We start from the raw sequence: 26,545 nt of genomic DNA, 5'->3' as shown, positions 1-26,545 counted from the left end.
AAACAGAGGCTGGACAGACATCTGACCGGGATGATTTAGCGAATCCTGCTTTGAGCAGGGGGTTGGACCAGATGGCCCAGGAGGACCCTTCCAACTCTACGATTCTATGATTCTATGACTTTTTTCTTCCTTTTTTTTTTTCAAAATCCATAATTTTTAAAAAAAAATTTTTTTTTATTCTCTTGGTAACATAATCTCATGAGTTCTTAACATGCTTGCTGCTGCAGCAACTTTTAGTTATGTTTTTTATTTTTTTTTTTACTCCTTGTAAGACTTAAATTTGACTTTATAATTATCTGGGAAATGGGAAAAGCAATTCGAAGTGGAGTGAAATGGTGAAAAAAAGGAAAAAAAAAAAGCATTTGCAGTTTTTTTTGTGTCATATTGTCTTCAATGTGTGCTAAAAATGATCTGTTAGCATAATTTTTCAGGTCAGAGTAATACATAGTAATGATATTTTGGGGAACATATTACCTTCTGAGCGCTTCCCTTGTTCCAAGAACCATAACTTTTATTTTTCCATATATATACAGTAGCCCCATATGAAGCCTTTTTTGTGGGTAGTGTTGTAGTTTTGACCCACCTTTTTTACCATTTTATGTTTATCGTGGTAAAAATGGGAAAACATTTCAAATGTTGTGAAATTATGAGAAAAATCCAATTCTGCCTTGGTTTTTTGGGTATTGTTTTTATGTTACCGTCTTTTTCTGACTATAAGATGCATCGGACCATAAGACGCATCTAGGTTTTAGAGGAGAAGATTAGGAAAAAAAAATTGAAGCAAAAAATGTGGTCAACTCTTTATTTAATATCCCCTATCCTGGTATATATGGTCCCCTCATCCCCATCCGGATACACATGGTCCCCTTATCCCTATCCTGGTATGCATAGATCCCTCATCTCTATTCCTGGTATGCATGGATCCCTCATCCCTATCCTGGCAAGAATGATCGCCCTCATCCCTATACTAGTATACATGGTCCCATCCCTATCCTGGTATGCAGGGCCCCCATCTTGCCCTTATATGCATGGCGCCATTCTTATCCTGGTATTCAGGGCCCCCATCTCATCCTAGTATGCATGATCCCATCCCTATCCTGGTATGCAGGGCCCCCATCTTGCTCTAGTATGCATAGCCCCATCCCTATTCTGGTAAGATTGGCCCCCATCCCGGACCTTGTATGCATGGTCCCATCCTTATATTTGGCTCCCACGCCCATCCTGGTATGCATGGCCCCATCAGAAAACATTAAAAAAAAACATTACACTTACCTACCAGGCACCCCCTTGCAGCGTCCTGCTCTGGTGCCTGCAACCGCTTTATGCTTGTAAGCAGCGCATGGCAGGGACATCATGCGCTGCTCACAAGCAGAGCACAACTGCTGGAATACTCACCAGGACTATGCGCGCATAGAGCAGTGAGTTCATGACTTCCTGCTGCTGCCGGCGATCACATGTGCCGCTACTATTCATTTCTCTTAAGTAGCGGCACACGTGACCGCCAGCAGCAGCAGGAAGCCGATGGCTGACACCGCGCTACTGAAGAGCAATGAATACTCACTGCTCTATGCACGTACAGTACCTATGAGTATTCCGGCAACTGTGCTCTGCTTGTAAGCAGTGCATGACATCCCTGTCATGTGCTACTTGCAAGCATAAAGCAGTTGCTGGCACTGGAGCAGGACGCTGCGAGAGAGCGCCTGGTAGGTAAGTGTAATGGTTTTGTTTTTTAATGTTTTCTGATGCATACCAGGATGGGAAGGGGGGTGGGGGCCAATTATAAGGATGGGGCCATGCATACCAGGACCGGAGTTGGGGGGGGGGGGGGGAAATCATACCAAGATACTATTATTAAATAGAAATGAATACTCATTGCCCTTCACGCCCATGGGCGTGGAATGCAGTGAATATTCATTTATCTTTAGCAGCGTGAACAGGCGTTGGCCGCAGCCGCCGGCTCCAGCCTTCTGTGACCCGCTGCTCAGCCGATGCCGTTCCCTCACCTCCCCACCACAGCCAGAGTCGGTGCATCCGAACTATAAGATGCACCCCCCATTTTCCTCCACATTTTTGGAGGAAGAAAGTGCGTCTTATAGTCCAAAAAGTACGGTAGTTTCTTTTTAGTAAAAATTACCTGGTAACATGATTCTTTGGGTTACTACAATTATGGTGATACTAAACTTAGAATATTTTTCATTTCTAAAATGTTAAAAACTATATAACCCGTGTTAAAAAAAACATCACTTTTTTTTGTGGAGTTCTGTGAGGGGTACGTACAACATATTGATTATTTTCTATTTCATTTCTTCTTTTAGCATTCAACATATGTTTTTAAACTTTTACATTTTGATATACTGGAGTTTTGAAGTAGTGATGCTAATTGTCTTTTTTCCCCCTTTATTATTATATAACTGGGAGAAGGAGGGAGAGTTAAACATAGGTTTGTATATGTGTGTGTGTGTGTATATATATATATATATATATACATACATACAGGGTGGGCCATTTTTATGGATACACCTAAATAAAGTGGGAATGGTTGGTGATGTCAACTTCCTGTTTGTGGCACATTAGTATATGGGAGGGGGAAACTTTTCAAGATGGGTGGTGACCATAGTGGCCATTTTGTATCAAACTTTATTTTTTCCAATGACAAGAGGGTCATGTGACACATCAAACTTATTGAGAATTTCACAAGAAAAACAATGGTTTGCTTGGTTTTAACATAACTTTATTCTTTCATGAGTTATTTACGAGTTTATGACCACTTATAAAATGTCTTAAATGCTGCCGATTTTGTTCGATTGTCAATGCAACACTCTTCTCCCACTCTTGACTCACTGATAGCAACACCACAGAAGAAATGCTAATCTAAGGGGGTCAGATTCCTTGCAAGGAATGCTCGGACCTGACACCCATAATGTTGTGGTGCACCATCTTGCTGGAAAAACTCAGGGAACGTGCCATCTTCAGTGTATAAAGGGAGTAAAACATCATCATGTAGCAATTTTAGATAACCAGTGGCATTGAGGTTTCAATTGATGAAGAATGGCCCCACTATATTTGTACTCCATATATCACACCATACCATCAATTATGGGTGTCGGGTCCGGGCATTCCTACATGAACAGTTTCCTGGAAAGTGATTGGTCTTCGCGGGCCAGTTGAATGGCCACCAAGGTCTCCTGATCTGACCCCCCTTAGACTTTTATCTTTGGGGTCATCTGAAGGCAATTGTCTATGCTGTGAAGATATGAGATGTGCAGCATCTGAAACACGGGATACTGGAAGTCTGTGCTATCATTTCTTCTGCGGTGTTGCTATCAGTGTGTCAGGAGCGGGAGAAGAGGGTTGCATTGACAACACAATGGGCAGCACTTTGAACACATTTTATAAGTGGTCATAAACTTGTAAATAACTCATGAAAGAATAAAGTTACGTTAAAACCAAGCACATCATTGTTTTTCTTGTGAAATTTTCAATAAGTTTGATGTGTCACATGACCCTCTTCACACTGGAAAAAATAAAGTTGGATCCAAAATGACCGACTTAATAATGGCCGCCATAGTCACCACCCATCTTGAAAAGTTTCCCCCCTCCCATATGCTAATGTGTCACACACAGGAAGTTGATATCACCAACCATTCCCATTTTATTTAGGTGTATCCAGATAAATGGTCCACCCTGTGTGTGTTTTTGTGTATATATATATATATATATATATATATATATATATATATATATATACACACTCACTGGCCACTTTATTAGGTACACCTGTCCAACTGTGTGTTAAGACTTAATTTCTAATCAGCCAATCACATGGCGGCAACTCAGTGCATTTAGGCATGTAGACATGGTCAAGACAATCTCCTGCAGTTCAAACCGAGCATCAGTATGGGGAAGAAAGGTGATTTGAGTGCCTTTGAACGTGGCAAGATTGTTGGTGCCAGAAGGGCTGGTCTGAGTATTTCAGAAACTGCTGATCTACTGGGATTTTCACGCACAACCATCTCTAGGGTTTACAGAGAATGGTCCGAAAAAGAAAAAAATCCAGTGAGCGGCAGTTCTGTGGCCGGAAATGCCTTGTTGATGCCAGAGGTCAGAGGAGAATGGGCAGACTGGTTCGAGCTGATAGAAAGGCAACAGTGACTCAAATTGCCACCCGTTACAACCAAGGTAGGCAGAAGAGCATCTCTGAACGCACAGTGCGTCGAACTTTGAGGCAGATGGGCTACAGCAGCAGAAGACCACACTGGGTACCACTCCTCTCAGCTAAGAACAGGCATCTGATGGCTACTTTCAGCAGGATAATGCGCCATGTCATAAAGCTCGAATCATCTCAGATTGGTTTCTTGAACATGACAATGAGTTCACTGTACTCAAATGGCCTCCTCAGTCACCAGATCTCAATCCAATAGAGCATCTTTGGGATGTGGTGGAACGGGAGATTCGCATCAGGGATGTGCAGCCGACAAATCTGCGCCAACTGTGTGATGCCATCATGTCAATATGGTCCAAAATCTCTGAATGCTTCCAGCACCTTGTTGAATCTCTGCCACGAAGAATTGAGGCAGTTCTGAAGGCAAAAGGGGGTCCAACCCGTTACTAGCATATGGTGTACCTAATAAAGTGGCCAGTGAGTGTATATATATATATATATATTATAGTGTGTGCGTGTTTAAATAAACAGCAGCTAGCAGGCAGGTGCTGGGCTATGCATTGCTTGTATTGAAAAGGCAATGCTCCAGTAAGTGATGTTTTTAATTAAGATACCGTAGTTGTATTTAATTGCCTCGCGTTGGTGTTTCCGTCAGGGCTGTGGAGTCGGAGTCGTGGAGTCGGAGTCGGAGCTCATTTTGGTGGAGTCGGAGTTGGAGTCGGTATAAAATGGACTGACTCCGACTCCTAAAATATATAATAAATTGGGTACAGTAATTCAATGCAGGATGTGCTGAATATTTTTTCATAGGAGTTTGGGAAAGTTATGAAATGTCCTATAAATGGCTGTTATATTCCTGATCTAAGGCTACATTCACACACAGCGTTTTTCCTGTGTTTTTTGAGGATACGTTTTTCAGCTGCAAAAACTGATCATCTTTTTAAAAAACTGCATCACCTGAAAGGTTTTTGAGCTCATAGATAATGTTTTCAATAGCAAAAGCAGATTAGAAATCTGCTCTATCTATCCATTTATCCATATCTGTCTATCCATATCGTATCTGTACCAAAAAGAATGAAAACCGGGTAGTACACCAATATATATTCTGTTCTATATAAATATCTTGATTATTGGATCATAAAAATGATTAAATGTCTGAGGTTCACATTGTACTACAATAAATTTTTCACTTAAATATAAGCAATATGTGTGGGAGTCGGAGTCGTGGAGTCGGAGTCGGAGTTGGAGTCGGAGTCGGTGTAAGGGAAATTGAGGAGTCGGAGTCGCAGGTTTGGCTTACCGACTCCACAGCCCTGGTTTCCGTCACACTTTCCCTAACGAAGCTGTAGTCAATAGCGATATATGTGGAGAGTCTGGGTGCAGACTCTTCTCCTGGGCTTTGCTTATGGGAGATCCTGCCATTATTTCCATGGTGCCTTGCCATTTATAATCACCTATGATGCATTACCCATCTTATGTTTTGCCTTGTAGGCTTTACATACGGTAGCTTACTTTTTAATCTCTACTTAGAGCTCTGGTGGTATACTACTTTATCTGCCTTATTTACTCATACTGAGGGACTTGCGTATACTGCTCCTTGATGCGTGCGCGCGTGTGGTGACCTGGTTCATTTATATACAGAGGTTTATGATGATCATTGAATAGACTGTAAGACATCTATGCCAAGGGGTTATGTATTGGGGATTTCTGGTTATTGTACCCAATAATGTGTCTATCTGATTTCCTGAGTGTACATACGGTATCTATTATACATGATCTTGCTATATTTACATGGGTTAGAATATACCTATACCTTACAGGCCACCAGTAGCCTAGTTAAGATCTGCTATATATTTTACTCTACACAGGTTTGTGGTGTTCCAATGAATTTTTCATTAGCATTTATGTTCCTTGAGTACTGCGCAATATACCAGTTGATCACCAATATTTTACAAACTTAACAGAGCCCATCATACGCTGTACTCACTGTGAATAGAGTCTATTGTTGTGTGTTTTTTTTTTTTTTTTATGGTGGTTTTATGTGACTTATAGTCAATCTCCAATAACTTATCTTGTATTATTCAGGTGTGCACATTGCTAGTGTATAAAGAAAATGACCATATGCTTGTAAAATAAAATTAGAACCAAAGCTGAAGTGTGGAAAAAACATGTTTTACTCGCTTACATGTCGGAATTTTTTTTTCCAGAAAGTGTCAATGTAAAGTGCTTCCTTTGTTGTCATTGTCAAAGATGACCTGTCACCAGATCATATTAAAAACGAATAGGGCTACACCTCTTGTCATTTGCAGTTATTGACTCCTCAGTGGAACTGAAAAATATCATGAACAGTGGTCATTGTTCTTACAGATAACTTATCTTAATAATGTGCTAAATAGGCAGCCAGCAAATCACTTTATTTAAAGGATAAGGAAACCTTTCAGGCCGTTTATTTTACTTAGGCCAGGCTCACATTTGCGAGTGTGATGCGAGAAACTCGCGCACCAATACCCGACACTGCCACCGGCACTCGGGACCAGAGCGTGCGGCTGCATAGAAATACATGAAGCCGCGCACTCTGGTCCCGAGTGCCGGTGGCAGTGCCGGGTATTGATGCGAGAGACTCACATCACACTTGCGAGTGTGACCCCGCCCTTAAAGTGCTATTCCATATCTATATTTTTTTTTAAACCCTCATCATCTTGTGTTAGATAAACCCTCATTTCTGTTGTTCCCAGTAATTTTTTACCTGCTGTAGCAGTGATTGATACCATAAATTGGGATAAGGTAGGGTATAAAGGATTGACTCTTTTGATTATCACTGCGACCACAAGCAATTCCGAAAAAAATATTTGCAGAAGCCTTTCTTGAATGGCACATGCTCCTTCTTTGCGCCGTTCATTGTACATGAGACTGCTGGAGAAAGCTGGCTGTTTTGATAGTTTCAAACCTGTGAATACCCTTTAACACTTAATTCCAGCTGATTATGAAGATTATTCGTAGTAGACAGAATTCAGCAGAGTACAGACCTTTTAAATTTTGGAGTGGTGGCAATTGTGTACAATGTCAAGTACATACTGTAGCTGATAAAATCTCTTAGATATGACTTGGCTTAGTGAAGGGCAAGCTGGTAGGCATCAGGTAGTGGGGAATATGATGTTCAAGTAAATAAGGGAATTTAGAACATAAGATAATGTTCTCTGGGCTCTTATCTGCTGTCAGTAGAAGTGCTTTATGACGAAGGGATCAATAAACAATAGGACTGTTGGATTACTGTCAGATCTAAAATACTCCTAAGAGAGTCTCAATGAATGGAAGCCGAGGTCGTGCAATGTGTTCAGATTACAATCCTGACGGAAAAAAACATTGATTGGTCTTCCCACGCCTGTGTACTACTTATCTCACATTTTAGAGAGGTACTTGTTTCCGAAATTTCTTTGATTTTTTTTTTTCACTAAATCTTTAGAGACACAGCTCCCAGCCTCCCAATACAGCTTTCCAGTTCTGCCTTTTAAGACATGATCACTCACTGATGTTTGCCAGCACCGAGACTTTTAGTTTCTGCTATGTTCATGTTAATTTTAACAAATGCCAATTTTATTTCTGCTAAGTCTCACATGGCTCACTCAGTTGTGAGGATTAGGTATTTCAATAACTCTTGTGCCCGACTGGCTTTTTAAACTGGAGTGTTATTAACGCACTGGACCAATAATCTAAACTGAGTTTCATTCTCCTGCAGCTCTTTGCCCTGGGAAAGCGTCGTTGGACTTGAAATCCATGCACAGATTAATTCAGCCTCCAAACTTTTCTCAAGCGCTCAAGTAAAGTTTGCGGCTCCCCCAAATTCAACAGTATCATTTTTTGATGCATCATTGCCAGGAACTCTGCCGGTATGTAGCTTTGGCAATTGCTTACATCATTGATTATGTTTGTTTTCTCGTATTTATGTACATTTGTAATTTAATGTTTTCTCTGGGGGCTAGAAAATTACATTTTTTTTTTTCAAAGTTTATGGTCACACTGAAAGAAAGCATTGTCCCATTATCCTGTTATGCCTCTTGGAAATACCTGAATGAATTGTCAGCTGGGTGTTTTTTCCCATGTCCTAAGAGTCTCGCACTATGAACACTAGTTGGTCTGTGTATACAGTCTGTCTTATTTCCCATGTTCTAATATTACTGTAATTAGGTTTTAATTGTCTTTTGTCACTTTATTACATTTACATCTTGATACTTATTGCCTAATATATTTATTGGGTGGTCATGTGTTAATGACAGGTCTGCCTGGGATATTATAGTGATCCTTGGTCTCTTTATAAAAGGACATTTATTATATACTGGAATTAATGGCTTTTCCTTAGGAAAGGCTTGAATCCCTTCACCCCCAGCCCATTTTCCATTTTTTTCATTTTTGTATTTTGTTCCCCATCTTCCCAGAGCCATAACTTTTATATTTTTCTGTCAATATGGCCGTGTGAGGGGTTATGTTTTGTTGTACTTTCAAATTACACTATTGATTTTGCCATATAATGTAGTGGAAAACAGGAAAAAAAATTTCATGTACGGTGAAACTGGGTTAAAAAAGTGCAATTTCACTATTGTTTTTCTTTTACCATGTTCACTAAATGCTAAAACTGACCTGCCATTATGATTCTCCAGGTCATGGCAAGTTTAATTAATTACACCGTTTTCCGAGACCCATAGTGTTTCCATTTATTGGGATTTGGTGCTGGGTGTGCCGAGCACATGTTTTTATTGATACTATTTTGGGGTAGATACAATATTTTGATCACCTGTTATTGCATTTTATTGCAATGTTGTGGCAACAAAAAAACACGTAATTCTGGCGTTTTGATTGGTAAACAGCATAAAAAGTAAAACAATCAGATTAATTATGTTTATGTTTTGATCAGGGCTGTGGAGTCGGTAAGGCCTGTTTCACACATCAGTTTTTTTTGTGTCAGTTAAAATCCGCCAAAATGGCGGAAAGCGGATCCGTTGTTACCTGATGAGAACGGATGCCACCGCGTACTATAAAAATGCGGATCCTTCAGCACAAAAAACGTTACATGGTCCATCCAGGCATCTCGGCGGACGCAAAAAAATTGACGGATCCGCAAAAAAACGGATCCAACGGATGGCCATCCGTCAAGATCCGCCGGTAATGCAAATCAATGGGGAAAAAAACGGATCCGCCAAAAAAAATGGCGGATCCGTTTTTTTTCAAAAACGGCGGATTTTGACTGATGGTCAAAAACGGAAGTGTGAAACAGGCCCAAGCCAAACCTGCGACTCCGACTCCTCAATTTCCCTTACACCGACTCTGACTCCGACTCCCACATATATTGCTTATATTTAACCCCTTAACAACCGCCGATACGCCTTTTAACGGCGATAATTGAGTGTACTAAAACCACAGCGCCGTGAATTCACGGCGCTGTGGAGAAAGTACATAGCGCCCCCCCAGTGTCGGATTTTCTCCGGGGTCTCGGCTGCCAGGGGTAGCCGAGACCCCAGAGAACACGAATCGGTCGGTTTTTACCGACCCCGCTTTTGCGATCGACGTTATTAATCCTATAACGGCGGCAGCAAAAAAAAAAGAAGCCGCGATTATGCATTAAATTTCTCTTTCCTCTGATGTGATCGCACATCAGAGGAGAGAGAAATAGGGTCCCCGATTCCCCCCCCCCCCGTACCTCTCCGTGGTCCTCAGTCTCCTCCCGGTGGTCCCGCGTCCCGCCGGCGTCCTCCGATGGGCGCCGCCATCTTGAAAATGGCGGGCGCATGCGCAGTGCACCTGCTGGGAATCTGCCAGCTCCGGCTGGCAGATTCCATTCGTTATTTTGATCACTATGATAAACGATCATAGTGATCAAAATGTTGCAAGTGCATTGAGCAGCAAGGTGGTGTGCTGGTAAAAGGGGGAAAAAAAACCAATAAACTTTTAAATCTTCTGCCTGAGCGAATGTGAACGAGTTGAGTGTGACCTGAGCGTAAGTGCGAACTGTGGTAAGTGTGTGACTTGAGATTGAGTGAAGAGGTATTTGGAAAACCTATAACAAATACCTGTGTGAGTTGCTGAATTGTAGGTTGCTGAGTGCTTTCTACCTGTTCAATATTTGGGGGGCTTGTTTAACCTATTTTTTCTCTCTACGGGGTTAATCTCTTATTTTACTATCTGTGTTTTTAAGGGTTAACTATATTGCATTTAAATCTTGAGGTGTAACTATATTCACAAGGGGTTAATTAAGGGTGGGAGTTCATACAGTAATTAAGGGTTTATAAGGGGCAGCTGGTTGGGTCTCAACTCCTTTTGGAAGTGCATTGAGCAGCAAGGTGGTGTGCTGGTAAAAGGGGGAAAAAAAAACCCAAAAAAACCTTTTTAAATCTTCTGAATGAGCTGAGTGTGACCTGAGTGTAAGTGCTAACTGTGGTAAGTGTGTGTCTTGAGATTCAGTGACTTTGGATTCAGGGAGTTTCCAAGGGAGGTGTTACTGAATTGCTGTTATATTTTATTAATACTTTTAATTTATTTTTGCTTATCTTATTGTCTGGTGCAATCCCCATTAGGATGTGCTCCACTATTGCCAATGCTATCCAGTGCACGTCTTGCCGCATGTATGAAATCCTTGAACAGCCGGTCGAGGGTGCATACTGCTGTGCGAGATGTGAGCATGTTTTGCATTTGGAAGCCCAGATCTAAATGTGCAGCTGGCAACACTGAGATCCATAGACAATATGGAAAGGAGTCTTCTGCTCACTGAGCAGATGCTCAATGGGATAGATGAGGGGGGGATGCTAGTTTGGAGCTGCAGGACAATGAAGCAGCTAGCTGGGTGACCGTTAGAAGGCGGGGTAGAGGGAAGAGCACCAGGGAGGCTAGTCCTGATCTGGCACACCCCAATAAGTTTGCTAAGTTGGCAGATGAGGGGAGTGTTAGTGAAGGAGTAGCACTGCTGCAGCAAGGCATGTCCTCTGAAAGCCGGAGGAGTGTCTGCTCCAGTAAGGGGGGAAATAGGAGAGCAGGGCAAGCCAGACAGGTTCTGGTAGTGGGAGACTCAATTATTAGGGGAACAGATAGGGCAATCTGTCACAAAGACAGGGATTGTCGAACGGTGTGCTGCCTACCTGGCGCTCGAGTCCGACACATCGCTGATCGGGTTGACAGATTACTGGGAGGGGCTGGTGAGGATCCAGCAGTCATGGTGCACATTGGCACAAATGACAAAGTTAGAGGTAGGTGGAAGGTCCTTAAAGATGATTTCAGGGAATTAGGCTGTAAACTTAAAGCAAGGACCTCCAAGGTGGTATTTTCGGAAATACTTCCTGTACTACGTGCCACACCAGAGAGGCAACGGGAGATTAGGGAGGTTAATAAGTGGCTCAGGAATTGGTGTAGTAAGGAGGGGTTTGGGTTCCTGCAGAACTGGGCCAACTTATCAGTTGGCTACAGGTTCTACGCTAGGGACGGGCTGCACCTCAATGGGGAAGGGTGCAGCTGTGCTGGGGGAGAAAATGGCTAGAAGGTTGGAGGAGTGTTTAAACTAGGGACTGGGGGGAGGGTATTCCTTTTATAGGAGGGGAAGACGGTGCAGATAGAGACCTGGGCACAAATAATGACATTGGGGGTGGGGGTGGCATGGGGGGTGGGGTTAGAACAGTTAATAATTTAAGAAAGAATAGAGGTATAGAGAGATACATAAAGTGCATGTATACTAATGCCAGAAGCCTCGCCAACAAAATGGAGGAATTAGAGTTAATGTTGTTGGAACATAACTATGACATGGTGGGGATATCTGAGACATGGCTGGATGAGAGCCATGTCTGGGCGGTTAATTTACAGGGCTATAGTCTGTTCAGAAATGACCGTACAAATAAGCGAGGGGGAGGCGTGTGTTTATATGTAAAATCATCCTTAAAGCCTATCCTTCGTGATAATATATATGAATCTAATGAAAATGTAGAGTCCCTGTGGGTAGAGATAAGTGGAGGGGGGAAAATTAATAAATTACTGATAGTGGTTTGTTATAAGTCTCCAAAAATAATGGAAGCAACAGAGAATATCCTCATAAAGCAAATAGATGAAGCTGCGACCCAAGGAGAAGTCATTATTATGGGGGACTTCAACTACCCTGAAATACATTGGAGAACCGAAACTTGCAGTTCCAGCAAAGGTAATAGGTTTTTGACAACTATGAGAGACAATTACCTTTCACAACTGGTTCAGGACCCAACAAGAGGGGGGGCACTGCTAGACCTAATATTAACCAACAGGCCAGACCGCATATCAAATGTAAGGGTTGAGGGTCACTTGGGTAATAGTGATCACAAATTAATAAGTTTTCATGTATCCTTTAATAAGACGTGTAGTAGAGGGGTTACAAGGACACTAAACTTCAGGAAGGCAAATTTCCAACGGATGAGAGATGATCTTGGTGCAATTAACTGGGACGATATCCTGAGACATAAAAATACACAAAGAAAATGGGAGACGTTTATTAGCATCCTGAATAGGACCTGTGCACAATATATACCGTATGGGAAACATGCTAGAAATAGGAGGAAACCACTATGGCTAAATAGAGCTGTAAGGGGTGCAATAAGAGATAAAAATAAAGCATTTAGAGAATTAAAGCAAGTAGGTAGTGATGAGGCATTAACTAAATACAGAAAATTAAATAAATTCTGTAAAAAGCAAATCAAAACAGCAAAGATTTAGAAAGAGAGACTCATTGCCAGAGAAAGTAAAAATAATCCCAAAATATTCTTTAACTACATAAATAGTAAGAAACTAAAAAATGATAGTGTTGGCCTTAAAAATAGTCTGGGTGAATTGGAGGATGAGGAAAAATCCAATATGCTAAATGACTTTTTTTCAACAGTATTTACACAAGAAAATCCCATGACAGATAACATTATCAGGGATAAAAATTCTCCATTAAATGTCACCTGCTTAACCCAGCAAGAAGTACGGCGGCGTCTAAAAATCACTAAAATTGACAAATCCCCGGGCCCGGATGGGAAACACCCCCGAGTACTGCAGGAATTAAGCACAGTCGTAGATAGACCATTATTTTTAATCTTTAAAGATTCCATAATAACAGGGTCTGTTCCACAGGACTGGCGTATAGCAAATGTGGTGCCAATATTCAAAAAGGGGACAAAAACTGAACTTGGAAATTATAGGCCAGTAAGTTTAACCTCAACTGTGGGTAAAATCCTGGAGGGTTTTCTAAGAGATACTATACTGGAGTATCTGGAGAAGAATAACCTTATGACCCAATATCAACATGGGTTTACAAGGGACCGTTCCTGTCAGACTAATCTGATAAGCTTTTATGAAGAGGTAAGTTCCGGACTGGACCAAGGGAATGCAGTGGACGTGGTGTACATAGACTTTTCAAAAGCTTTTGATACGGTGCCACACAAAAGGTTGATACATAAAATGAGAACAATGGGGATAGGGGAAAATATGTGTAGGTGGGTTAAGAGCTGTCTCAGGGATAGGAAACAAAGGGTGGTTATTAATGGAGCACACTCGGACTGGGTTACGGTTAGCAGTGGGGTACCACAGGGGTCAGTTTTGGGCCCGCTTCTTTTTAACATATTTATTAATGACCTTGTAGGGGGCATAGAGAGTAGAATTTCAATATTTGCAGATGACACTAAACTCTGCAGGGTAATCAATACAGAGGAGGACAATTTTATATTACATGAGGATTCATGTAAACTAGAAGCTTGGGCTGATAAATGGCAAATGAGCTTTAATGGCGATAAATGTAAAGTCATGCACTTGGGTAGAAGGAACAAGATGTATAATTATGTGCTTAATTGTAAAACACTGGGCAAAACAGTCACTGAAAAAGACCTTGGTGTATGGGTGGACGACAAACTCACATTTAGTGGCCAGTGTCAGGCAGCTGCTGCAAAGGCAAATAAAATAATGGGATGCATTAAAAGAGGCATAGATGCTCATGAGGAAAACATAATTTTACCTCTATATAAGTCACTAGTGCGACCACACTTAGAATACTGTGTACAGTTCTGGTCTCCGGTGTATAAGAAAGACATAGCTGAACTGGAGCGGGTGCAGAGAAGAGCGACCAAGGTTATTAGGGAACTGGGGGGTCTGCAATACCAAGACAAGTTATTACACTTGGGGTTATTTAGTTTGGAGAATTGAAGGCTTAGGGGTGATCTTATTACAATGTAAAAATATATGCGGGGACAATACCAAGACCTTTCTAATCATGTTTTTACTCTTAGACCTGTGACGGGGACAAGGGGGCATCCTCTACGTCTGGAGGAAAGAAGGTTTAAGCATACTCACAGATGCGGATTCTTTACTGTAAGAGCAGTGAGACTATGGAACTCTCTGCCATATGATGTTGTAATGAGTGATTCCCTACTAAAATTTAAGAAGGGACTGGATGCCTTTCTTGAAAAGTATAATATTACAGGGTATATACACTAGTTTCCTTAATATTGCGTTGATCCAGGGAGCTAGTCTGATTGCCGTATGAGGAGTCGGGAAGGAATTTTTTTCCCCAATGTGAAGCTTACTATTTGCCACATGGGTTTTTTTTGCCTTCCTCTGGATCAACATGTTAGGGCAAGTTAGGATAGGATATGGGTTGAACTAGATGGACTTAAAGTCTCCCTTCAACCTTAATTACTATGTAAAATAAAAAAAATAGTACCTAACCCCCCGTTTATCACCCCCTTATTTAGGCAAACATAATGAAATAAAGAAAATATTTTTTTTTCAGTTTTCCATTAGGGTTAGGGCTAGGGCTAGGGCTAGGGTTGGGTTAGGGTTGGGCTAGGGTTAGGGCTCGGGCTAGGGTTAGAATTAGGGTTAGGGCGAACTAGGATTAGGGTTAGAATTAGGATTAGGGATTAAGGTTGGGATTAGGGGTGTGTTGGGGTTAGGGTTGGAGCAAGAATTGAGGGGTTTCCACTATTTACCAAGTTTGGGGGTCTAAAAATTGGGGTCTAAAAAAATCACATTTGTGGAAATAAAAGACTTTTTATTTTCACAGCTCTGCGTTTATAAACTTCTGTGAAGCGGTTGGGGGTTCAAAGTGCTCACCACACATCTAGATAAGTTCCTTAGGGGGTCTAATTTCCAAAATGGGGTCACTTGTGGTGGGTTTCCACTGTTTAGGCCCATCAGGGGCTCTGCAAACGCAACATGATGCCCGCAGACCATTCCATCAAAGTCTGCATTCCAAAATGGCACTCCTTCCCTTCCGAGCTCTCCCATGCGCCCAAACAGTGGTCCCCCCCCCACATATGGGGTATCGGCGTACTCAGGACAAATCGCACAACAACTGTGGGGGTATGATTTCTCCTGTTACCCTTGTAAAAATAAAAATTAGGGTCGAAAAGATCCTTTTTGTGGAAAAAAATGGATGTTTTATTTTCACGGCTCTACGTTATAAACTGTGAAGCACTTGAAGGTTCAAAGTGCTCACCACACATCTAGATAAGTTCCTTAATGGGTCTAGTTTCCAAAATGGGGTCACTTGTTGGGGGTTTCCACTGTTTAGGCCCAACAGGGGCTCTGCAAACGCAACATGATGCCCGCAGACCATTCCATCAAAGTCTGCATTCCAAAATGGCACTCCTTCCCTTCCAAGCTCTCCCATGCCCCAAACAGTGGTTCTCCCCCACATATGGGGTATCAGCGTACTCAGGACAAATCGCACAATAACTGTGGGGATATGATTTCTCCTGTTACCCTTGTAAAAAATAAAAATTTGGGGGTGAAAAGATCATTTTTGTGGAAAAAAAATGTATTTCTTATTTTCACGGCTCAAACTTCTGTGAAGTATTTGAAGGTTCAAAGTGCTCACCACACATCTAGATAAGTTCCTTAATGGGTCTAGTTTCCAAAATGGGGTCACTTGTTGGAGTTTTCCACTGTTTAGGCACATTAAGGGCTCTCCGAACGCAACATGGCATCCGATCTCAATTCCAGCCAATTCTGCGTTGAAGAAGTCAAACGGCGCTCCATCCCTTGCGAGCTCTGCTGTGTGCTGAAAAAGTGGTTTACCCCCACATATGGGGTATCGGCGTATTCAGGAGAAATTGTACAACAAATTTTGTGGTTGATTTTCTCTTTTAACACTTGTGAAAATAAAAAAATATTGTTTCTGAAGTAAATTTTTTGCAAAAAAAAAGTTAAATGTTATTTTTTTCCTTCCACATTGCTTTAGTTCCTGTGAAGCGCTTAAAGGGTTAATAAACTTCTTGAATGTGGTTTTGAGCACATTGAGGGGTCTAGTTTTTAGAACGGTGTCACTTTTGGGTATTTTCTGTCATGTACACCCCTCAAAATGACTTTAAATATGATGTGGTCCCTAAAAAAAATGGTTTTGTAAATTTTGTTGTAAAAATGAGAAATCGCTGGTCAACTTTTAACCCTTATAACTTCCTAACAAAAAAAAATTTTGCTTCCAAAATTGTGCTGATGTAAAGTAGACATGTGGGAAATGTTATTTATTAAGAAATTTGTGTGACACATCTCTCTGATTTAAGGGCATAAAAATTTAAACTTTTTAAAATTGCAAAATTTTCAAAATTTTCGCCATATTTCTGTTTTTTTCCATAAATAAACACAAGACTTATCGAAGAAATTTTATCACATGAAGTACAATATGTCACGAAAAACAGTCTCAGAATCAGCGGGATCCATTAAAGCGTTCCAGAGTTACAACCTCATAAAGGGACAGTGGTCAGAATTGTAAAAATTGGCCTGGTCATTAAGCTGCAAACTGGCTCTGTCGCTAAGGGGTTAAGTGAAAAATTTATTGTAGTACAATGTGAACATCAGACATTTAATCATTTTTACAATCATTTTTACAATAATCAAGATATTTAGATAGAACATAATATATATTTATTGGAATACAACTTTAAAACACAAAAAACTAATAAATTGTAAATATGTAATATCGATTACATATATTGTGTGTGTGTGTATATATGTGTGTGTGTGTATATATATATATATATATATATATATATATATCACTATGTAATAAACTATGTAAGTGGCAAAGAACAGTTTTCAACAAAAACATGCTAAATAACATTTGTGCAGTCTATGAATTTGTTCTAAGAAATAGAATTGCCTCCATCGGATCCTTCTTCATAGATGACCTCAAATCTGACCTAATAATTTTAAGGCCAGAGAACAACCTCTCTACACTAACTTGGGTTGGAGGCAAAGCCGTAACCACATGGGCAACATCTCTAACAATTTCCGGGTATAAAGGAATTGCCTCATGCACAGTCAGTTTTGATGAACGGTTGAATTTTTCTATTTCTTTGGGAGCAAGTGAAACATTTTGCTAAAATATGGTCAATCTGCTTGCTATAGGAGACGAAGTGAAATTTTTTTCCTTGCGGCAATGCTTTTCCTGCTCTATGTCATCCAAATACTTGTCAAAGTCAAACTCCTCATCTAATGAGGATGAAGATATGGCAGCCGTTGCACTGTCAGGACCTAAGTCCTCTTGCGCCTGGCAGTTCTTCTGTAGGCCACTCATCCTAACTACTACCTCAGTCAGAGCTTCTTTTCCTTTAGTAAGCTGTTGATCATCAAGCAGTATATAATGATTTGGGTCCACATAAACAGCTGCCAGAAAAATTTTATTTTCCAATAGCTGTGTCTCTCTCCGTTTCATTGAAGCAGAAATGCCATCTGCGATTAAACCTCTTTGCGACAGGCAAAATAGCAAGTTCTTCCACTCCCTTATGAAAATGCCCGGAGTTAAATCCTCAGCTTGTAATTTTTTAGTCACGGTAAATGGGTGATTAAGCAATTCCTTTAATTCAGCCACCTGTGTCCACTGACCTTCATTTAGGGTTACCTGAGGGTTCACCATATCTATAAGAAATGGTTTTAGTTCAAGCAATCACTTAATCATTAAATAAGTGCTCCCCCACTGAGTGGCTTGATCGACAATTGCCCCTTTCCCAGCACATCTCTTCAAGATGGAATCAATTTTAGGGGTTCTGGCGGCAATAACCAATTTCCTCACTTTTCCAATCAGATTTCCAGCATGTCCCTCTTGCAGACTGTCTCTTATTGCCAGCTGCAGCGTGTGCATAACTTTCTCCAGCTCGGGGCCCAGGAATCGGATCCTGTGCAGGGCAGGCACCCCTTCCCCTCCTCTCTCTGGTGAAGACGGCAGAAGACAGGACAGAGGAGGGGAGATTGCCCCCTGCAGTCTGGAGCCGGTTCAGGACTGGAGCACTGCAGCATACAAGTGAGTTTTGATAGGTGCGTGCCCCTGCTTCTAGGGGGGCAGCTGCCTCCCCTGCCCCTCGCTGGCTACGGCCATGATTCACACACAGCGTTTTTGCGGATCCGTTTTTTGCAGTAAAATGCAGTGTCTCTGGGCATCACAGCAAAGTCAATGGGTTTCAAGATATGACATTCAGACACGTTGTTTTGTGAGGATCTGTTTTTGGGCTGAATGAGCATGTCAGTTTGTGTTGCGTTTTTCTAATCTGCTTTTGCTATTGAAAACATTATCTATGAGCTCAAAAACCTTTCAGGTGATGCGGTTTTTTTAAAAAGCTGATCTGCTTTTGCAGCTGAAAAGCGTATCCTCAAAAAACGCTGTGTGTGAATGCAGCCTTAGATCAGGAAAAGAACAGCCATTTATAGGACATTTCATAACTTTCCCAAATTCCTATGAAAAAATATTCAGCACATTCTGCATTGAACTACTGTACCCAATTTATTACATATTTTAGGAGTCGGAGTTGGTCCATTTTATTCCGACTCCACCAAAATGAGCACCGACTCCACAGCCCTGGTTTTGATCGGTTGTTTCTGAACACAGCGATGCCAAATATGTGTATTTTTTTTATAGTTTTTAGTTTTATTTTTAATGGGGCAAAAGGGAGTTCATTTGAACTTATATTTTTAAAAAAACATTTGTTCTACTTTTTACTCCAATTGTCTACTTAAGAGACTTGAAGCTGCAATCATCATATATACGTTATATGTCATGAAGGGGTTAACATTTGATTTTATAGGTCCGATTCTCAGAAGCCTTGATGATCAGCTCTTCAGAAGGGGCTGCAGGGCTTGTGTAAGCACTGATTCCACTTCAGTGTTTGTACTTGACCATGACATGCTTCACTTTGTGGCTGTAAAAGTTATTGTAGAATAGCTCTATTCACTTGAATACAGAAAGTAAGGTGCATACAAATAGAAACCATGTAACAAAGCAAACATTGAATAAGCTGCAGCAGTCTCTTGAACTTTGTATAGTTTTCAAATATCTGGGTCGCTAGGGTGCCACAAGTTGGACCCATTTTGATCTAGTAGTCATGACCAATCCTAACGTGGCCCAGCAGCCAGTAAACAAGATAAAGGGGGCGCAACACAGATTTACCACTGCATCTCTTTCGCAATTTTTTTTGGCACAGTAGTATGCATGCCTGGTCACCCAATATGCAGATATCTGCAGCATAGCTCTAATTTACACCAACTAATAGCACAGATTGTCAAATTAAACAGGATCTTATGAGATCTAATAAACTTTTAATTTGAAAAAGAGAACTAGCAGGAAAAAAATCTGGTTCCATAAGACTTTGATCTACTGGTAACTGTTCTGAGTCCTCCCAAGAGATTGTTTTGTTTGGCAATCACTGTCTTCCAATATCCCTTTATGTGTTAGGTGGCAATCTCAATGATTTTTTTTGCGTAAACTGCTCCAATACCCTAGTTTAAGAAAAAAAACAAAAATGCTTCAATTAAGGCTGGAAAAACTCTTTCGATTCGTTTTTGTGGGGATCCACTCTGCTGTTCATATGAGGTTTTTTTTTAGCTTTTTTTGTTTATTTCTTCAAGAATTTTTGAAAAACTTATAGGAAACTATAAAAAACAAAAAAGAACATTTCACGTTTTTGAAAGGGATCCTGATAGAATCAGCTACAACGGGAAAGAAGAACTCCTCCAAAAACTCTCCCAAAACCAAGCATTTCCTGAAGATTTTCTGCTTGGAAAACCCTTCAATTTTGTAAAAAGTGGTCTTCTCAAGTTGTCTCTTGAGTTGCTCATGGCTGTGTTGCTCTGGGAGATGCTGCCAGATGGTGATTTTACAGGATTCATAAAATGCACACTATGTATACATTGCCCGCAGTTTGTATCGGAAAAACTAATTTTTTTTTTCTTCCACAATAAACTTTGAATCTTTGAATCAGTAAGGCTGGTTTCACATTAGCGCTTTTTAAGCGCACGCACGGCCGGGGGTAGCTCCGCCCCCGAGCCGGCTCTCTGCCCGGCGTGCCTGCCCCTTGCTTGTAGCGCCGCCTCCTAGCGGACAGCGGCGCCTGCGATCGGCGCACCCTATCTTTAGCATAGGGTGCGCAGATCGTGCGCAGGCCGTGCGCTAGTTGCGCTTTGACCTGCGCTGCGCACTTTTGACGGTGCGCCGTGCGTGCCAAAATCGAACTTTTCGGATTTTGGCGCGCACGGCGCACCGTCATAAGTGCGCAGCGCAGGTCAAAGCGCAACTAGCGCACGATCTGCGCACCCTATGCTAAAGATAGGGTGCGCCGATCGCAGGCGCCGCTGTCCGCTAGGAGGCGGCGCTACAAGCAAGGGGCGGGCACGCCGGGCAGAGAGCCGGCTCGGGGGCGGAGCTACCCCCGGCCGTGCGTGCGCTTAAAAAGCGCTAATGTGAAACCAGCCTTAGTCTTGGAAGTCTCAGTGAAGGCTGACCACCACGATCCCGAACTTTCAGGAGAAAATGGCCGCACGTGCATTTTTAATTTCCATGAGTGAATTGGTAATACAGAAACAAATAATTGAGCCTTACTCCATTTGTCATGGAATGTAGAAATTCCTTTAACTAAATCAGACTGGAAAATATTACTGGTCATTTTATTTTATAATAAGTATATCAATGTGGTTTGCCAAAAACTCTGCATGGTGGCTAAACCGTTGCAGTAAAAAAATAAAAAAATTAAATATTTCTTAAATATTATAGGATTGATAACGTTTTTGAAAATCCCCCCCAAAAATTATTTACAAACTTTTGGGGCATTAGGTCGATGATATTTAAATGTTCATACAGATTGCCATACTTAATATCTGAAGCCACAGAACATAGGAGGGCATATAAGTACTGTATATTCTAATCTCTTGCTCATAAAAAGGAACTTCTGCATTTACACAAATTCGGGGGACAGAAAGGTATCAGCCAAAGATACAGTGCCTTGCGAAAGTATTCGGCCCCCTGGAACTTTTCAACCTTTTCCCACATATCATGCTTTAATCATAAAGATACCAAATGTAAATTTTTGGTGAAGAATCAACAACAAGTGGGACACAATTGTGAAGTTGAACGAAATTTATTGGTTATTTTAAATTTTGGTGGAAATTCAAAAACTGAAAAGTGGGGCGTGCAATATTATTCGGCCCCTTTAACTTAATACTTTGTTGCACCACCTTTTGCTGCGATTACAGCTGCAAGTGGCTTGGGGTATATGTCTATCAGTTTTGTATATCGAGAGACTGAAATTCTTGCCCATTCTTCCTTGGCAAACAGCTCGAGCTCAGTGAGGTTTGATGGAGATCGTTTGTGGACAGCAGTTTTCAGCTCTATCCACAGATTCTCGTTTGGATTTCGGTCTGGACTTTGACTTGGCCATTCTAACACCTGGATACGTTTATTTCTGAACCATTCCATTGTAGACTTTGCTTTATGTTTGGGATCATTGTCTTGTTGGAAGACAAATCTCCGTCCCAGTCTCAGTTCTTTTGCAGACTCCAACAGGTTTTCTTCAAGAATGGTCCTTAATTTGGCTCCATTCATCTTCCCATCAATTTTAACCATCGTCCCTGTCCCTGCTGAATAAAAGCAGGCCCAAAGCATGATATTGCCACCACCATGTTTGACAGTCGGGATGGTGTGTTCAGGGTGATGAGCTGTGTTGCCTTTACGCCAAACATATGGTTTGGCATTGTTGCCAAAAAGTTCGATTTTGGTTTAATCTGACCAGAGCACCTTCTTCCACATGTTTGATGTGTCTCCCAGGTGGCTTGTTGCAAACTTTAAATGACACTTTTTATGGATATCTTTGAGAAATGGCTTTCTTCTTGCCACTCTTGCATAAAGGCCAGATTTGTGCAGCGTACGACTGATTGTTGTCCTATTGACAGACTGTCCCACCTCAGCTGTAGATCTCTGCAGTTCATCCAGAGTGATCATGGGCCTCTTGGCTGCATCTCTGATCAGTATTCTCCTTTTTTGGGATGAAAGTTTAGAACAGGGTTCCCCAACTCCAGTCCTCAAGGCCCACCAACAGATCATGTTTTCAGGATTTCCTTTGTATTGCACAGCAATTATCACCTGTTCAGTTTTTGAATTTCCATAAAAATTTAAATAACCAATACATTTTGTTCAACTTCACAATTGGGTCCCACTTGTTGTTGATTCTTCACCAAAAATTTACATTTGTTATCGTTATGTTTGAAGCATGATATGTGGGAAAAGGTTGAAAAGTTCCAGGGGGCCGAATACTTTCGCAAGGCACTGTTGTTAGCATATTACAGAGGGATGCATATACTGGTATGTAAATTTTCTTTCGAATCTCAATACCTCTGATACATATTTTGTTCATATCACTAATATTCTGGCAAGCTGAGTGGTTGGATGTCTTATTCATTACTCTGGAGTCCAGAAATATTCCAGCGTGTTTTATAATTTTGTCCCCTTTTAACTGTAAGCTGAGTTGTTGGTGTAATTTTGGCTTCAGAGTCTATAGTAATCCTCATGTGTTTTGTTATTGTCTTTTTAAGCTGCCTTCGAGGTAAGTTGGTTATGAACATGCAAAACCACTTTTCGTCATCTTGATGTTTATCTGCTCTTGAAAATAAAAATTGATAGTTCTATCTATCTAAAATTGAATGTGTGTGTGTGTATCACCAACCAATCATGAAGCATCTTTCATTTCACCAGAGCTGTTTAAAAGAATTTAAAAGAAGCTGAGCTGTGATTGGTTGCTATGAGCAATAGTTTTCTCACTCCACAACACCTCAGCAGACACTGGGTGGGAGAAATCTAGCATCCCTGGGAAAATAAGCTCCCAGCCATTGTCTGCCCCCCAGAAAGGAGCAGAGAGCACATGACAGAAATGAATCCCCCCTCCCGTGCCCATATACAAATCACACATCCTCCATCCCATAGGCACATCTTCCCTCTTAAAGGGATCTCAAGTATGGAAGTTAGGGCAAATCTCTCAGTGCTCTGATTCTGACCCCAGGCTTCTATTAAAGGGATCCGCGGTATGGAAGTTAGGACCGTTCCACTCAGCGCTGTGGTTCTGACCCCAGGGTCTCTTAAAAGGATCATTTGTATGGAAGTTAGGGCAATTCCACTAAGCGCTCTGGTTCTGACCCCAGGCTCCTCTTAAAAGGATCCCCGATACTGAAGTGATGGCAAATCCACTCTGCGCTTTGGCACTGACCCCAGGCCTCTCTTAAAGGGATCTCCGGTAGGAAGTTAGGGCAAATCCCTCAGCGCTCTGATTCTGACCCCAGGCTTTTATTAAAAAGGGATCCCCGGTACGGAAGTGAGGGCAAATCCACTCTGCGCTTTGGTACTGCCCTCAGGCCTCTATTAAAAAGGGATCATTGGTATGGAAATCAAGGCAAATCCATCCAGCGCTTTGGTTCTGACCCCAGGCCTCTCTGTTATGAATGGGTCACCGAGGAGAAAAAGATTAAACAAGCTAAGTCACAGAAAACCAGAGAGGTTGGTAACTATGCAGATTGCAGATCCCTGATCTAAACCACACAACTAGCAATAGCCGTGGAGCGTGCCTACGATGATCCTAGACGCTTCGTCACAGCCTGAGGACTAAATAAGTCTAAAGCAAGAAAAGGGGAAAACTAACTGCCCCAGAGCAGACCCCAAAGGAAAGACAGCCCCCACACATGTATTGACAGTGAAACCAGATGAAAGCACAAACACAGGCAGGAAAATAGGCTGAGCAAACGATGGGGCCCAAACTAGCTAGACAGAATAGGAAAGGAAAGACACTGTCTGCAATCTGCCAAAAACCCTACAAAAATAATGTCCAACACTTCTGATAGCAAAATTAACCCTGAAGTCACTAGAGGCCAATCTAATAAAGGACAAAAAAAGCAAATTGGCAAATACAGATAAATAAGAGTGGAAATTCAGTACAGCCCCAGCCGGGGCTTGCTGACCACACAAAAAACTGAATAGACCAACAAAATCAAGTGTGAACATTAGCAGAAAAACTTAGCTTGAAATGACTGGAACAGAGCTGAAGACCAAGACCTGACAAGCAGAAGGAATCACCAGCACCAGAATAGGGCGTCAGCTGTCTTAAATCCAGTCTGAGATTCCTGAGGTCCAATCGTCATCCTCATTATCAGGTGGCAGATCTCTACTGATTAAACCAGCCTCACTACCTCCAATTACCACCAGAGAAAGCCTGGAAGGAGAACTCACAACTGGTGGACCGGAAAATGAACTCACAACACCTCTCTTAAAGGGATCTCCTGGGCGTTAGGGCAAATCCCTCAGCTCTCTGATTTTGACCCTAGGATTCTATTAAAGGGATCATTGGTATGCAAGTCAGGGCAAATCCACTCAGCGCACTGGTTCTGATCTCAGGCTCTCAACCCCTTCACGACCTTTGACGCCACATTGGCCCACATAGACCCGTGACGCCAATGTAGCATCATGACTTTAAAGCCCCCCTGCGGGTCGGGTGACTGGGGTCACTGAAAGGTCACCCGACCCGCAGATACAGTGGGCTTTGTGCTTCACCACAGGGGGCGTGTCTTCGCCCCCACGTGGCTATGATCGCTCTGATTGGCTGTTAAAAGTGAAACATCCAATCAGAGCGATAGTAATATTTCATCAATGAAAATTGATGAAATATTACAATCCAGCCATGGCCGATGCTGCAGTAGCATCGGACATGGCTGGAGACCATGATCCGACCCCCCCCCACGACTCACGGGGCCGATCGCCCCCCCCGATACCGACTGACGGCGGCAATGTGCTGCCGCCGTCATCATCTGCTCCCCTCCTTCTCTAGGCTCCCCCCCACCTTGACCCCCACCTCGCCCCCCCCCAGTACCTCTGATGTCCCACTCCTGCTTCCGGTGTCCCGCGGTCCTGCTTCATGGGCGCCGCCATCTTAGAAAATGGCGGGCGCATGCGCAGTGCGCCCGCCGGCTGCAGATTCATTCATTCTATTTTGATCACTGTGAGAGTTTATCACAGTGATCAAAATAGAATGAAAAGTAAATAAACCCCCCGTTTATCACCCCCATAGGCAGGAACAACTAATAAAATAAAGAAATTATTTTTATTTTTCCATTAGGGTTAGGGTTGGAAATAGGGTTAGGTGTTGTGAGTTTATTTTCCCCTTCATTACTGAGGCCCGAGGAACTCCCTCTTCTGGTAAAGAAAGGTAGTGAGCCTGATTATCAAACACCTGAGGCTGATGATGATGACTGGCTGAGTGGAGTTACGGACTGGATATAAGGCTGCCGACGCCCTTCTGCCCTGCGGGTGATTTCTCTGTGGGATCCTTGGAGACCAGTCTGAATTCCTGCTCCTCTAAAGCTAAGTTTGCTGCTCGGCCTTTTGCTTTTGTGCTTTGACTTTGTTTTGCTTTGTTTTTCTGGATTTCTGCCATTCCCTGCTGGGGTGTGCTGAATTCATTTAGCTCGGTCTTCTGAAAATACCTGAGTACTGATTTAGTTTTTGAAGCCTAGCTGCTTCAGGGCCTTTTTCATATCAGCTTGTTGGCTTATGTCTTTGATAGGGTTTTGGCAGATTGCAGACAGCAGCCTTCCTTTCCTTTCCTATCTAGATAGTTGCGGGCCCCGTCTTTGCTCAGTCTATCTTTCTGTCTGTGTTAGTATTTTCATCTTGCTTCACCGTCATTATATGTTGGGGGCTGCCTATTGCTTTGGGGTCTGCTCTGGGGCAGTTTAGATTTCCCCTTTCTTTCTTTAGGCCTATGTAATTCTCCGGCTGTGATCGAGGGGTCTAGGGCTTCGTAGGAACCCCCCACGGCTACTGCTAGTTGTGTTGATAGGTTCAGGGGTCTGCAATCTGATAGTTGCCAACTTCTCTGGTTTTCTGGACTTAGCTTGTATTTCTGCTTTTGCCTCCTACGGTGACTCATTCATAACAGAATCACCCGCCATACCGCAGATTCTAGGGTACTCAATAGCAGGAAAGAATTGTAAAAAAAAAAAAAGTGTGTATATTTTTTCCTCTATATCTCTGAGGCCGTAGGGGGAATTTTTTTTTTCTCTCAATGGAGATAATTGTCTGATCGTGTGGAGCAGCTTGCTGCGGAA

The 26,545-nt window shown here is 42.0% G+C and overlaps 1 protein-coding gene across 5 annotated transcripts in view; it reads left to right on the top strand.

Annotated features, from left to right (window-relative positions):
- The window catches only part of GATB (glutamyl-tRNA amidotransferase subunit B), a 252,889-nt gene that overhangs the window by 8,009 nt on the left and 218,335 nt on the right, over positions 1-26,545 (top strand). For 4 of the 5 annotated variants that reach the window (XM_073576265.1, XM_073576264.1, XM_073576261.1 and 1 more), the window contains exon 2: positions 7,899-8,049. In XM_073576265.1, the coding sequence (XP_073432366.1) occupies positions 7,899-8,049 (151 nt within the window). Of the gene's footprint in view, positions 1-7,696; positions 7,803-7,898; positions 8,050-26,545 lie in introns of those variants that run through there. The other variant, XM_073576263.1, reaches the window with a different exon arrangement.

Source organism: Dendrobates tinctorius, unplaced genomic scaffold (genome assembly GCF_039654945.1).
Source record: "Dendrobates tinctorius isolate UK_male_01 unplaced genomic scaffold, ASM3965494v1 ptg000008l, whole genome shotgun sequence".
Taxonomy (NCBI): domain Eukaryota; kingdom Metazoa; phylum Chordata; class Amphibia; order Anura; family Dendrobatidae; genus Dendrobates; species Dendrobates tinctorius.
This window is presented reverse-complemented; position numbering and strand designations above follow the sequence as displayed.